The sequence below is a fragment of the Molothrus aeneus genome, chromosome 3 (genome assembly GCF_037042795.1).
Source record: "Molothrus aeneus isolate 106 chromosome 3, BPBGC_Maene_1.0, whole genome shotgun sequence".
NCBI classification, from domain to species: domain Eukaryota; kingdom Metazoa; phylum Chordata; class Aves; order Passeriformes; family Icteridae; genus Molothrus; species Molothrus aeneus.
Genome location: NC_089648.1, coordinates 102616601 through 102631229, shown reverse-complemented (window position 1 = coordinate 102631229; position 14629 = coordinate 102616601). Strand labels below are relative to the sequence as shown.

General features: G+C 39.1%; 1 protein-coding gene across 1 annotated transcript in view; it reads left to right on the top strand.

Annotated features, from left to right (window-relative positions):
- The window catches only part of MMS22L (MMS22 like, DNA repair protein), an 89925-nt gene extending 78016 nt beyond the window's left edge, over positions 1 to 11909 (top strand). The window contains exons 21-25 of the mRNA XM_066547513.1: positions 1947 to 2158; positions 4477 to 4643; positions 6042 to 6138; positions 7270 to 7437; positions 9693 to 11909. Of these exons, the coding sequence (XP_066403610.1) occupies positions 1947 to 2158; positions 4477 to 4643; positions 6042 to 6138; positions 7270 to 7437; positions 9693 to 9777 (729 nt within the window). The 3' untranslated portion in view covers positions 9778 to 11909. The remainder of the gene's footprint in view (positions 1 to 1946; positions 2159 to 4476; positions 4644 to 6041; positions 6139 to 7269; positions 7438 to 9692) is intronic.
- The last annotated feature ends 2720 nt before the right edge of the window (positions 11910 to 14629 follow it).

Sequence of the window (14629 nt, the reverse complement as noted above, 5' to 3'; positions counted from 1 at the left end):
AGAGGTGCTGCCTCCTTCATGTATTCCTGCAGGTATCCTCTGTAAGGTTGTGATGTTCTTTGTGTCCCTTTTATCCCATAAATTAATACACTTTGTCATAGATGTCTGGGTTCTTTTAGTGTTAAAAACAGTCTAGAGTCTTAAGAGTGCCAGTTCCAATATTGGGATTATGGAGTACATTTTGTCTTTCTGTATGAGCTTTACTACAGAAAGCACAGGCAACTCTTCTTTATGCCTGCTGCAATATCTTACTGAAAGCATCAAACACTTAAGTTTATACACTAAATAGTCTGTCATCTCTAACAGTCTCTGAGTCTGCTACTTGCCAAGAAGTATCACTTCTTATTTAAGAATTCCGATACAGCAGCAGCAGCTTTTTCCTACAATAATTTACTCTATGTGCACAAAAGGAGGAGAAAATCTGAAGTTTTACTCAAAGCCTCAGTTCAGAAAGTGTGGTTTTTTATCATTGAGAATTGCCAGAATTATCAAGGAACCACAAAAGTATGTGAGCTAAAAACCTTAAGCCAAATCTGCATTCAAGAGAGCCACCAAGTCTTCAGGCACCTCATTTCTTGAAATCTCATGTTTCCTGTATTTGTTTACTGTGGAACCAAAGGTGGGAACTCGGCATTTCAAGACCTTCAGCTATGCCTCAGCCTGCTTTTTTTTTTTTTTTTTTGTTCCCCTGAATGTTCTGTCATGTTCACACAGACAGGTACAGATGAAAATGTTTATGGGGAGTCAGGAAATGGGTTTTTTTTTGACTTCTATACAAAAAGCAACAAAAATACACCTTTCCCATAGCTGGGGAACAAAAGCAGCTTGACTTGATCTGTTCATTCCTATTAGGGGCATTAGTTTACCTCAGCAACCATAAATATTCAGACAGATACTCCTCCTACCAAAACCAGAGTCTGGATTGCAATGCTAATGGAAAGTTGAAGTACTGTTGAAATTGCTGTCTAGGGAGCTCTGTGCTTGACCTTGTTTTACAGCATTATTCTTGTTGGACAAAACTATTGTGAAAGCTGAGTTCTCAAGAGGCTTCTGTTTGTGCTGCTGACTGTGACCCTTGAGATAGGAGATCACGGGACCTTTTTATTTTTTTCTTAGTGATTTGTTCTTCTTGCTCTTAGTAGTCAGAGGAGGGGGAAGGAAACAAGATCTTAACTTTCTCTTATGGGAACCCATTCCAGTAAGAATATTCTTTTTTTCAGGGATGGACCATATATATGTTCTATAACTACAGGTAGAGTTCAGATAAGCACTTTCTGGGCAAGTACTTTCATTATAGATTTTTCTCTGGATCAATATAGCTTATATTGGATAAATCACAGCAGTTTTAGCCTTATCTTAAACAGAGTTTAAAACCTCCTCTAAATCCCTTATAAATGGTGCCTAATTTACCCTAATTTGTTCATACTATGAGAAAATCTTTTCTTGTTGGAGCTCAATTCTAAGTGCTCATTTTTCTGTTGTAGCATTTATGCAAAATTTCACACAATCCTTTACAAGCAGATGAGGTTTTTATTCTTTCTGTCCCATCTTAAATCTTACCTGATTAACATACTTTGTTAGACCATGTACAGGGTTGAAAGCAGAAATGAGAAGCTTTTGGGCGCAGAAGCTTTCTCAGGTCTGAAATGTCACGGTTTTATTTTGAATTTGAAGGGGGGCTTGCATGTCCCAAAGCTTACCTACCAATATATTAGTCTAGTGAAAGATTTTTCTCTGCTTGGCAAGTCTTGCCTGCCTCTGTCTTCATTTGCAGATCATCATGTCTGCAGCAAATCAGCGATGCTTATTTGTCAGGCATAGTTACTCTGTGTGCAGCAGTTTACACAGCATGTAGTGAGTGTTTACCATACAGTTGTTAAAGATTTATTCAACTCTATTGCTAAAGATTTATTTAATTCCTCACTTTGTAAAATTTTCTTCCACAGGGCCTGTCCTTCATATGTTGTCAGTCCCAAACACAGGGTGCCTATTTAAATCAGCTCCTTGGGAGCATCATTCGCCATTATTTTGGACGATTCCTGCCTTCCTCCCCGACTGTGCCTGGTGCTGGGCAGCATCCCCTGCTCACTGCCTTAGGCAGCTCCATCACCGCCCCCCAGCTGCTCCGCCTCCGCAGGACCACCTTGCATGTCATCAGGTAAGGACCAGTGGGGTATCAATCATCACTTACTCAGGTCTCAGATTCAGATTTCACAAACAGCTCATGAGCTCAGGCCTCTGCTTTCCTCTCAGCTGATGGTGTGGCTCTTGGAAGAGCCTGGGAGTTGCCAGGCCGGGAGCAAAGGAAGGACAGCGTTTATATATCAGAAGAGTAAAATTGGAAAGATCTGTGAGAGATTAATTAAGGATAAAAGTCCTAGGCCACAACAAAAAATATTGCAGGAGGTCATGTGAAATGCAAGACTTTTTCTAGAAAAATTATGCTCCAATAGACATCATCATGTGTGTGTCTCAGGCTGTATTTAGGGGTACTGAGTTGTAGTGCTGAGAGCTGCCACAGTTACCTGTGCACTGGGGGCCTTGTTGCTCTCTAAGTGTCAGGGCATACACAGGTGTGCCAGCTGCCCAGGGGACATGGAAAACTGAGAAGAGGGAGACAGAGAGGCAGGGAGACATTATTTGTTCACTGCGCTGTCACCACTCGCACGATGTCAACAGCAGCTACAAATCTCTGTTCCTGCTGCTGAGAGGCTGACACTTGGTTTTATGTACTGCAGAGTAGTGAACAATCTGTACTTTTTTTCTGTGTTGGGAAAGGATTTAAACCCCCTCAAATACAGGCCTATATCCATGGTATTTGGATTTTTATTTGTTAAAGAGTGGGTATACATGTTGATCAGAAAAATAATGTCAGTGCTAATCTTGGGTAAATATGATAGGCAATCTTGAAGTAAAGCCTGTATTATCACCTATTAAGGGAGTCAATTAAGATTTCACAATCTTAATTCTGACATGTTTTTGGATACCCAAACTTTGTCATCTTATTAAAGTTATTTTTGAATGTGTGCATGCATGTGTGAACATGGGGATTAAGAGTGGAAAGTTCTGAAGGTGTAATGGTGTAATGCACTTGGTGATTTTTAAGATGTGAAACATTCCTTAGTGATCTGGGAAGAATGTGTTAGAACTGAGCAGCACTCTGGTTTCCAAATTGCTGGGTGGTCATGAGGCAGTCATGGGGTCTGTACACAAATAGGTGCAGTTTGCTCACCACTTTGCCATATGAAAGCAGTGAATATATTGCTGCTGCAGGGGGAAAGGGAACCTCACCATCAGGATTGTATTACCCAGCTCACAGAGCTGTTGTAGTGGAAGAACACACAAAAAAAAAGTGGGAAATTTTCAGAGCAATTAATGAGACAGAAGATTTCAGAGTTGCTAATGTTAAAGTTAGACAGACCACATGATACAAGAACTGTGGGTGTCACAGCTTTCATTGGCCAAGTCACACCAGTGCTCTGAAGCAGTGCAGTGAAGTACACAGAGCTCTGAAAGTCACATTTCATTAGAAAGTTGTAGAAGCACTCTTTCCTGAGCTTTTAATAAGGATGCTGGTTTTTAATTGACGTGCTGCTTGGCCAATATATGTGCCTTGTTTGAGTAGGTAACAGTAGGTAATTAGGTAACAGTACCTAATATTAAATATTTTAAATTGTTTTTTTGAAGGTTCTGGGAGTGCTCTTGCTGACTGATGAATAAATGCTGTGTTCTCTTTCACCTGCAAAACTTAGTGTCTTCAGATTCCATTAATTTGTGGTGCCAAACCAACAGTAGTTCATATTCTTGTATTCTTTTGTAGAAAATGAACAAATCAATGTGTTAAAATTGGAACACTCCATGTGTGTGATGTTAAAATTTGCTCCTGTTGCAGATTGACAGGTCACCTTTTATCCTTGTGCCAGATTTTATATTGGAGATGTTTGTGTTAATTCTGACAGAACAAAATCAGTCACTGGCTGTCCTGTTACAACATACTGTTTACAAAAATCAAATAACAGTACCAGTGTAACAGCAGAGCTGTTACCACAAGTATGATTGTGAGTTTGCAAAAGCACATAAAGCTAAATAATGTAATTAAATAACAGCTGTAGTATGCATGTTGGTTTAGTATTTTAGAATCTTGATTCTTTCATTAATTCAATTGTATTATGAAGCTACCTTTGTATTTAGCTTTTAATAGTCACACTTGGGTTTTAACTGTAATTATGATGGCTCTTATTTCTCACTCCTCTCTGAACAGAAGAGTCAGAAGATATCACTGTCCTCTGACAAATGCGAGTCATTGCTACAACTAAGATAAATAGAAGCCATTATTTAAGCCTAGATAAAGATAGAAATCTATGTAATAGGCCTCCTGCTGAATTATCACAGTTATTTTAAGGTATATGGTGCTTGCATTACATGGAAAAAAACCCCAAATCATAGACTTTGTTCTGGCTTGCTTTGTCTTCCCAGGGAAAACTACCTGCAGTTCAAAGGGCATGCTCCACCTCCTCGCTTGGCCTCTGTTCTTGCTTTCATTTTTGAAGTACTTCAGAGAACCCAGAGCACTGAACTGTGTGACATAGACTTGGTTCTCCCAGCTGTGTTGAAGTGCTTGGTACTGGTTAATGAGCTGCAAGGTGAGCTGTTTGTTTGCTTTAAGTACATCTCTCCACGCCTGCAAGATTTCTGCACTGCTGAGCATCTTTCATCCCAGTATTTAAGACTCTCAGATGAGATGAATAAAACAATCTGGCCAGATAAACTGGATGAGGCTTTTTTTTCATTAACTGGTCTGGGACTTTTGCCTCTCAGGCAGAGAAATCCTGCCTCATTTAACTCTCTAATGAACTAATCAGCTTCTCAGGAATCTGAAGGCATTTCCTTTTTTCCCTATCCTTCCCATATAATCTCCTCCATTAGCAATTGTGGAACTTTTCTTCCACCTAAAGTTTTGAGACCAAATAAGACTAGTGTTATGTTCTCCCCATAGAGGCATTATAAATGGATTAAAAGTAGCATCTCTGAAGGTATCTTTGAGTCTTCTTTCTTCTTTTAGCATGCTTTGTTTTGTAGCAAGAACATCTTTATTTTTAGGTACTTACAGAACGAAGCACTCTTTTCACCCCACCATTGTATAATGAATGTATCTGAGCTCAAAATTTCCATTTCTTGCTGCTAGAGAGGCATTAAGCAAAATTTGGATTCACCTCTGACTTCTTCTGGGAATTTTCTCTGATAAAGTACTGTTTGATCTGGTCTATAATAGTTTCAGGGACAAGATGTGCTTAGGAAATTGGCTCAGTCATCACCAATTTTCTTCCCCCTTTTGCCATCCCAGCCATATCTGCTAAAATCTGAGTACCCACATTGCAATGTGCTGGTGCAATAAGCTCTGGAAGTCCTGGGCTGCTGTAGCCACCAGCTCCCTGCCTGCCTGGACAGGGCTCTGCCACACCATTCTAGAAAAGTCCTTGCAGCCCAGTTCCACATTTATAAATGAAGAGCTGTATCTTGCAACTTGGATATTTATTTGGAAACAATTACTGAGAAAACAGTGGGACAGGTTGTCGGGTTTTTTAGAGGTTTTTTCCCTTAAAAAACAGAGTTAGGATGCATTTCAGAACAATCTCCACTAATGAAATTACAGAGTAGATCCACACAGCTTTGAGCAGAATGTCATATTGTAACTACCTTTCTTTTGAATCAAATAGGAATGCTTAAAGAATATAAACAGAACTTAGATTTAAATAAAATCTCTATTTCCTCTAAATGTATATATCTTGGCTTTAAATCTAAAAAAACATAGCGTGTTTAAAGGATAATGGTGGTGAAAATAAGACTTTTGCATAAACCCGTGACTCATTCTGTTCTTTATAGACAATCTAACAAAGTGCTCTCACAATCATTTCACTTGCATCAAAGAAATATTAAACCTTTTTTTTTTTCTCATTTAAAAATTTTTGTCTTCATGAAAGACATTCTCCAGATGGTCAATTCAAGAGCTCTGTGTGAATCCTGTGATTTTTCTTTTGCAGTTAAAAAAATATCTACAGACATTGTACAGTACATGGTAGAAGGCTGCCAAGCAGGGTCAGGAGGAGAACATGCCACCCAGCTGACTTCTGTATTTAGGTAACCAGAAAATATGCCAACTGGCAGCAAAGCTGCTGCAAGCCAATTGACAGCAAACATGTTTTCTTAAAATAACTCATTATCCTAACATGTTGCATTGTTGCTTGTTTATGGTATTTTAGTAATGATACTTTTGGCACTGGATTTGAACACAGCTTTGCCAAAAAGCCTGAGCAGAAAAACAGAAGTGAGAGGCATACCTGCTTCCTCATGGATGAGGTACTATTTTGAGAGGCATATAGTAGGGAGGTGTGTTGCTCCTGTGATGGGAAAAACTCCTCAGGAATGCTGATGGTGCTGTGAAAGATGTGTGTGCCTAATTTGAAGTGCAGCTAATATTCATATAACAAGCTTAGCTTTTTTTATTTGATTTTGTGACAATAACAGATTATTATAATGTAAATTATCCTTATTTCATAGCTCTGCAAAATGAATCCTGTGTCTTCCATGGATACAGTAGCAGAGCTGCATCACCTGGCACTCAAAGACATTCTGCAAACCTTAAGCACTGCTGCTGTATTGGGCTAGGTCTAGGTGAAAGCTTTGAGAGAGACTCACTGAAAAAAAAATGGGTGTTTGTGGGAATGCCAGTCTATATGTGATACATCAATTTCATGGGATCTGGCATCCCTAGGGTGCTAATTTTGATTTGAATGTAATCTGTGAGCCTTAAAGTCCTCAGGTCCTCAGGATGAAAAATGGATGTACTTTCATCTAATGGTCTGCCCTATTTAAGGTCCAGGGGAGCTTTATAAGAAATGCCAACATTGTTTTTGCAAATTTGAATCTAAAACTCTTGTTTTGTTAGTCTTTTTATTACAATTATTATTTATTAAATAAGAAATGTATGGTTTAGTTTTGCATTCACGCACATTACAAACAAGGTAGTCCTGGTGCAACAACAGCAGAATCTGCCAAATTACTTGAAAATAAATGTGTGGAATTTTTAGCATGAGGCTTCAAAACCATCCTTTGTTTAGAGAAAGCATTCCAGGTAGAGTATTCCAGTGTAACAAAGTGAAAATTGCTATGCAGCCAGATTGTGTGTTCTGATTAGACTCTACAGTTGTTGTTGGCATGTTCTCTGCATCTCGTTTTGACCCTGCATTAAATGCCCCTGTATCCCCCCAGGCAGTTTATCCAGGACTACACTGCTGTCTATGATCACCGGGTTTTCAGCATACTGGAGACAGTGGCAGTCTTGGATCAGACTTTAGTTACCAGCCTGATTCCCACAATCACACAGTCTCTGAAGGATTCTGAGCACAAACAAGGCCTTGGAAGAAATGCTGCACAGAGGTTTGATTTTCATTTAATATTACTTTTGACTATGAATAGTAGAGGTTTATTCTGTTGAAAGCAAGCAGTGGTAAGACAGCAGCACAGACACTCAAAAATGAATGACTTTTAAGTGTTTTTAGCCAGAAATCTCCCTCAACTCAAGCCTTTCATGGTTTAAAGCCATCTATATTTGCTAAATATTTCTAGAGATGTTTTGATACTAGGGTCCACAGACGAATTTTTGTGAAGCCAGGTTGTCTCTACAATGTTCGTTGCAAAACAGAATTAAAAATTACTTACCCAAAGAATTTTCCTGTTAGTCCCTGTTTTAGAGGACTTTATGGGTCATATGTGAAATTATTCTATAATCAGGTATGGTCTGAGATGCTTGGAAAATAAATACCCCCAACTGAATATCAAGAGCTCTCTCATAATCTAAACTTGGAAGAGTTGTGGCTGGCTCCAATAGGCACAGCAGGCTCACGATTCCTTGGTTTGTCCCCCAAGAACTCAGGACAGAAATATTTGACACTTGAATCCATCTGGCATTAGGAGAAATGGCACAGGAGGGGAGCAGCTCTGCAGGGATGGTGGTGTCTGAGTGCAAATGCAGCACTGACCTTTCAGCATCTATGCAAGTACTGCTACAAAACTCCAGGAAGCTGTGCCTTGTGGGGCACCTGAGCCAAAAGGGCTCTTCCTGTTAGTGCTGCTCACTTGAAGGCTGCCCATGACTCTCCTGTGGTCTGGGCAAGGAGCTGGCCCTGGCCCCAGTGTTTGCATTGCTGCACATCCTGGGACTACTCAAAGGAGAGGATCCACTCATGCCTCACACTGGGGAAGTTTTGAGGGGTGTGTCAGCAGGGCCTGGGCTATAAAAAAACAGAGTTGTACAAGACTAACTCATGACACACTGAAGTGTAGTCACAGGGTATCATCTTCCATTTAATGAAAAATGTATTTAATTAATTTGTAATTATATTACTCACTTTTTACTATTCACTACCAACAACTGCATTTGCTTTTATTTAAGAGAATTTGCCCAGGATCAGCCTGATGTACCGTTATATGTAGGATTTCCACACAACCTGCTTTTCATCTTTTGATAATGTGTTTCACAGCTAAAATTTTTGCTTGTTTTTCTTTTGCTAAATACTGTTAATATGGTAACATTCATCCCATTATCTACAAAGTGCTGAAAGCATGCAGGTTGTTTGAGTTTCCTGAAATACATGCTTGGAGATTACTGAAGAGCTCCATTTCCTTTATCCTCATCACTTAAACCATATATATTAGCTAACCTGTTGTCGATGTTTTCTATTAGTAATTTGTATTTAGAATGTGCTCCATTACCCAGCAGCCTGAGGTGATCCATGAGCATTTTATTGTAAGAACACTAATTTTCTCTCTTCTAGAACACCTGATTTTCTCTCTTTGGTCCTAGACTCTAAATAACATGATATTAACATATTCAGTGCAATTACTGTAGACATTAAAGTGCAAATCTGTATTTATAAAAGAAGTAAGGTTCAGAAGTTGCATTAAATGCTTATAGTGGTGATGTCCAGTGTTGTAATTGCAAGGAACTAGTATGAAAACTGCAGTTTTGTTTGCTCAAGTTAATATTTCATGACAAAAATAGATAATTAGAAAAGACCTAAATGTCAGAGGCAGTACTTTAACAATAATTACATTGTTTGGGTTGGAGAGTATTAGAATGAACTTTAGGTGAAAAGTCTCATCAACACATATGCACTCTTCTGGAAAATCCACTTGAGTGACAGTTCCCTTCTGAATTCCAGGTTTATTTTAAACAGTTATTGTCCTTGGTTGAGGATGGTGGTCTGCATCTGGTTGGGTGTGAGGGGCTCACATCACTGTGCTGTGGTGAGAGTCACAGGGATTGCTTAGGCAGAAATGAGAGAGCAAACATCATCAAGACTGAATGCTAATATCATCTAGGCCTTGGAAAGTCCATGTTTTTAAATAAGGAACTTGTATTTCACAGCAGTTTACTAATCAAGTAGGCTTCTAAGCAGCTCCACTACATTTCTAGCTGTAAACAGTGCAGTTCCTGTTCTTCCTCTGATCTGGCCATGCTAAAGAGTCACAGCAAAAAAGCAGTTGAATGCAGGGGGGGGAAGTTAAAATGTTTTAATATCTCAATATCTAAACAATGTGTTTGGGAATTACACACTTTTACTCCTAGGATGTGTGAGATTATTAAAGTAACATGTAACATGTTATATGTTTTGGTTTTTTTCTCCCAACAGAGAAGCGTATAAGAGACTCTTATCTCACCTTGCAGAGGCTGGACAAAATGAGATACAAAAACTGGAAAATGAGACAGATCAGTAATGTGCTGGTGATTAATCCTTTCCTCTTGGACATTATGACATTGTTGGTACCTAAAACTACAGACTACAACACACTAGACAAGTTGTTTATCTTTACAATGGAAATACATGTATCAATTTTTGCGGTTGTTCCACAATTCTTCCCCCAATTTATGTATTAATTGAAAAAAAAAAAAACTTTGGTATTTTATTGTCATGCATTTGAAGATTGACTCAATATCCTGATGAATAGCAATAGAAAAATTGAAAACTAATTTATTACAGATTCAAATATCTGTATAAACAGAGTCTATATTGCAACATACAAGACAGAATTTCAAAGAATTTTGTAACTTAGTCAATTGAATGAGACCTGTCTCTCTTAAATAGTGTACTTTTGAAAATCTTACTCAGTCTGTTCTTAAGAAAATCATATTTTTGTGATTTCTAATTTATTATTTTAGTAGAATGGGAAAAACGTGTGCTCTCTAGTACTCAACTTGTTGAATGCAGTGCGTTCACCAGGGATTGTGCCGGTGTGATAAAGCTTGTGTTAAGAGAGAGTATTTTTTTAATATGTTTGTGTTGCACAGAATGTATATAGCTGTCTTTGACTTCCACCTGTATTAAAACATTTCAGTATTTCATATTCCATTGTAAAACCTCTCTGTTTTCTTCATGGATAATATAAGAAAAGGCAGGTTTAGATTTCCTGTTCCCTTTCTTTTCAATGCTATGTTCTTAAACTTGATCTATATTTTCCAGGGGTCCCAATGGTCTTTTAATTAGTCATGACATTATTAGCTGTACACTTATACTAGGTGTGAAAGGTGGGAGGGAAAAAGAAGAGAGGACAGACTTCTAATTAAAATCATTTGATGATAGGCTAGTAATTATTCCTGTTTGCTGGGAAAGTTGGATCTTTCAAATATTTTGCTGTGTTATGGGTCTTTCCAGGGTCGATCTAGCTTTGTAACTTTTTCTACATTTTTTTCCTCAAAGTGTTCAGGAAACTTTCATTGATGGCTATGGTATCCACACTTTTCACTTCCACTAATAATCTGAAGCTTTCTGAAAATTTCTGAAACTACTTACTGGACTTTGGAGTGGGTTGCGTTTGCCATTATTGGCAACACCAGTGAGCAGGCTCTTACTTTTAAAGTCACTCATATTTTAATTTTACAATGTTAACGGGAAGGAAAAAATTATTTTTATGTTTAATAGCTCCACAAAAATCCCTAAAATCTTGTTCAGAGCAGCTTCCCTTTCGTTACAATAATCTTATCAAGTCGAACTAGATAATCTTCTTGCCTAAATCAGCTATCGGTACTTCAGATAATGCAGTAACTAAAAGCCTCTTTAGGCTACTTAATAGTGCAGAACATGGAGGTTCTTTTCATTATGAAAGTAACTTATTGAACTTGCTTTGTAGCTTCTCGTAAGCTTATGTACCTGGGAGTTTTATTCATCCCAGGAGGATTCTGCTTCTGAAAAGCTTTTTTGAAAAAAATTAAAAACACCCCTCTCCATGAGAAATTAATTGAGGATGCTTTTGAAATTTGAGTCCTACCACACAGTAGATCCCAGAACAGATGTCTGACTGTAGCATTACTTCCTGAAAGTAAAAACTGTGATTTTAAAGTATAGAACAGACATTACAATGAAGCACTTAATGATGTGTTTAGTAGGTTATTAAGGACATATTTAATATTATCTGTGGTGGCTGGAAGTTTCTGAAAAAGCAACAGGAATTTATGTAAATGCATAGCAGCTCCTGGCACATAAGAAACTAATTTAAACAGTTTGGAAAATATAATTCTTCTTTGTCACAAAGTTAATGCAAACAGAAACAAGGCATTTTGCATCATAGTCATCAACCAGTGCCAAATGGGGGATCTGATGGGTGTATGGACATTTGCAGATGTGAATGATAGTTCCAATAATATTAATGAGAGAAAGACTTGCAGAGTACTAGTTTATGCTGACCTACCAAGCATACACCAAACAGCAGTCCCAAACCAGTCAGAAGGAATGAAGAAAATGCTGGTTTTAACTAAAATGTAGAAAAAAACCTAAAAGCTAAAAAAATATATATCTTATTAGATGCTGTCTGTATAGAGGCTGCTTAAGGCAATAAACATTATTTAAATTAAACCTTTCTGTATTATTTTACACTGAAGAGTTTGGTCTAAAAAAGGGTAGATTCAGACTAGATATGTGAAAGAATTTTCTTTATTATGAGGATGGTGAAACACTAGGACAGGTTTCTCAGAGAGTTGGTAGACACTCCGTCCCTGGAGACATTGAAGGTCAGGTAAGATGAGGTTCTAAGCAACCTCACTCATCTGAAGATTGCTACTCATTGCAGGGCTGTTTTACTCAGAGGATGGCAAGGGTGTCTCCCAGTACATTGTTTAAAAATAACACTGCTTAAATGGACAAACATTTCCTGCATCTGTAAATTCTGCAATGGGTGGTGAAAAGATCCTGAAAATAAAATTGTAGCTAGAGTACCTAATTCAGAGAAATTTCATTATTCAAACCCATCTATATGGGTTATATATATATATATATATATATATATATATATATATATAATGAAAAGTTGGTGGTATTAAGCTGTTTTGAATGTTGTGATGGTTTAACCCCAGCCAGCAGCCAAGCCCCAGCTTGCAAGCCAACAGCTGCTCCCCCTCCAGTGGGACTGGGGAGAGAATTGAAAGGGTAAAAGGTAGGAAACTCCTTGGTTGAGACAAAGACAGTTTAATGGGGAAGGCAAAAGCCCTAATAGGAACAGAATGCAAATAAAGCAAAGCAAGGAATAACTTCACTGCTTCCCCAGGGCAGGCAGGTGCTCAGCCATCTCCAGAACAGCAGGGCCCCATGACACATAACAGTGTAACATGGGAAGATGAACACCATCACTCCAAATGTCTCTTCCTTCTTCCCCCACTTTATGTACTGAGCATGATGTCACCTGCTCTGGGATGTCCCTTTGGTCAGTTTGGGTTCACCTGTCCCAGCTGTGTCCCCTTCCAGCCTCCCAAGCGCCCCCAGCCCCCTCCCCAGCATGGCACTACGAGAAGCAGAAAAGCCTTGGCTCTGTGTAAGCCCTGCTCAGCAATAACAAAAACATCTCTAAGAAGATAGAGTGAAGAAAATTAACTTCACCCCAGCCAAAACTAGTAGACATCTATTTACTCATAACTATAGAATCAGTGTTTGTCAGTTGTTGCAGTGTGATGCCATCCCTGTTTCACCTATCCCAACTCCTCAGGTGTGCCAACCTTTCCTTTCCCCTTGTGCCCTCCTGCTAAGAGCTCTCCAGCAATCTTAACATTCCAGCAAGGGCGTCGTGTGGTTGGCAGAAGTTCAAAAGATGCCCCTCAGGTCCGGGCTCATTGGCCTGTCCAAGCATCTACATCCCTTGAGCCTTCCCCTCCTCACACCTGGTTGGCCCTCACCTGTCCCTTCCCCTCCCCCTGTCCCCGGGGCTTAAAAGGAGATGGGACCATGCGGTCTGGATTCTATTGGGAGCTGTTTCAGAGGTCTACCATCCTGCAATAAAACTCTGGATTACGACTCTACGATAGAATCCTCTCCTTTCTCTTCACCGGGGCCTGAACCTTTTTCACCAGAGGTAAACTGAGTTCCTACTATGCCTGGATTTGTTCCAAGTGCCCAGCTGCAGCATCCAGCCGGCCAAAGGTATCTCTGAGGTGAAACACCACAGCTGCCGCCTTTGGCCCAGCAGCAAGGGTCAGACGGGCCTAGGCACATCCCACCTGGAAATATTGGGATTAATATTCCATATATTGGCGCCCAACGTGGGGCTGCTCGAACCTGCAGCCCCAGAAGGAATCTCAGAACCTTGGAAAAGCTTTAAGGCAGCTTAGTGTCCACTGGAGAGCTATGCATCCACAGCTCTACCTGCCTTAAAGCTTTTCCAAGGTTCTGAGATTCCTTCTGGGGCTGCAGGTTCGTGCAGCCACACGGTCAGTGGAGTTTGAACAAAATTTTTGATTTCAGTATGCTTTTTCTTGCCCTCAGTCTGTGACCAGTGTCTTTTCATTTGGAAATGCTAATACTGGTGATGGGAGACCTGTCTGAAACTAAGCCATCATGAGCCTTGCCAGAATTTTCCATACTTATCTCCTTGGCCAGAGGACTGTTCCAGAATATAAGAGGACACATTTTTGTGATGTGTGTGTATATATATACTAAGCATCCTTTTTTTATTGCAATGTATAGAATTGATATCTAAATAGACAGTATTTAATCTTTGTATTTCCCCTATTCCAGAACTCAGGATCCCAATCACCTCTGTGACCCATTATCACCCTTGTGATATAAAACACATGTCCAGCACATGATGAACAATGGCAGGCAGAGGGAAGACTGGCTTATCTTTCCTTTAGTAATGTTAAAAAGATAACATGAAAAAAAATACCTTCTCTTCAGAATTCACATGTGACTTCCATTAGTCCCACAAAGCTGTCCCTCTGTTTCATAAGAATTTGTAATTGTTATTGAAGAGCAGCAACATCCTAATTTTAATTACTCTTTGCTTTCATTTTCAATGGAAAAAAAAAAAGAGGGGAGGGTACGTGTTTTGATAAAAAAGAGGTTCTGAAATAGAAAAGTTCACATCTTTTATGCTGGAATAGAGCAGCAGACCCATGGAAAAAATAAGGTCCTGGCCTATCTGTTGTAATTGAACAGAAGAGGAGCTGCCAATAGCATAAACTGCTTGGTCATCTAAGGAACTTTGATAACTCTGCACTTAAATGAAATATAGTTCACTCAGGAAACAAAAAAGAGGTTTTACTGCACTCTCATTTTCCTTCTTTCAGAAGCTTTTTGAAAATTAGGTA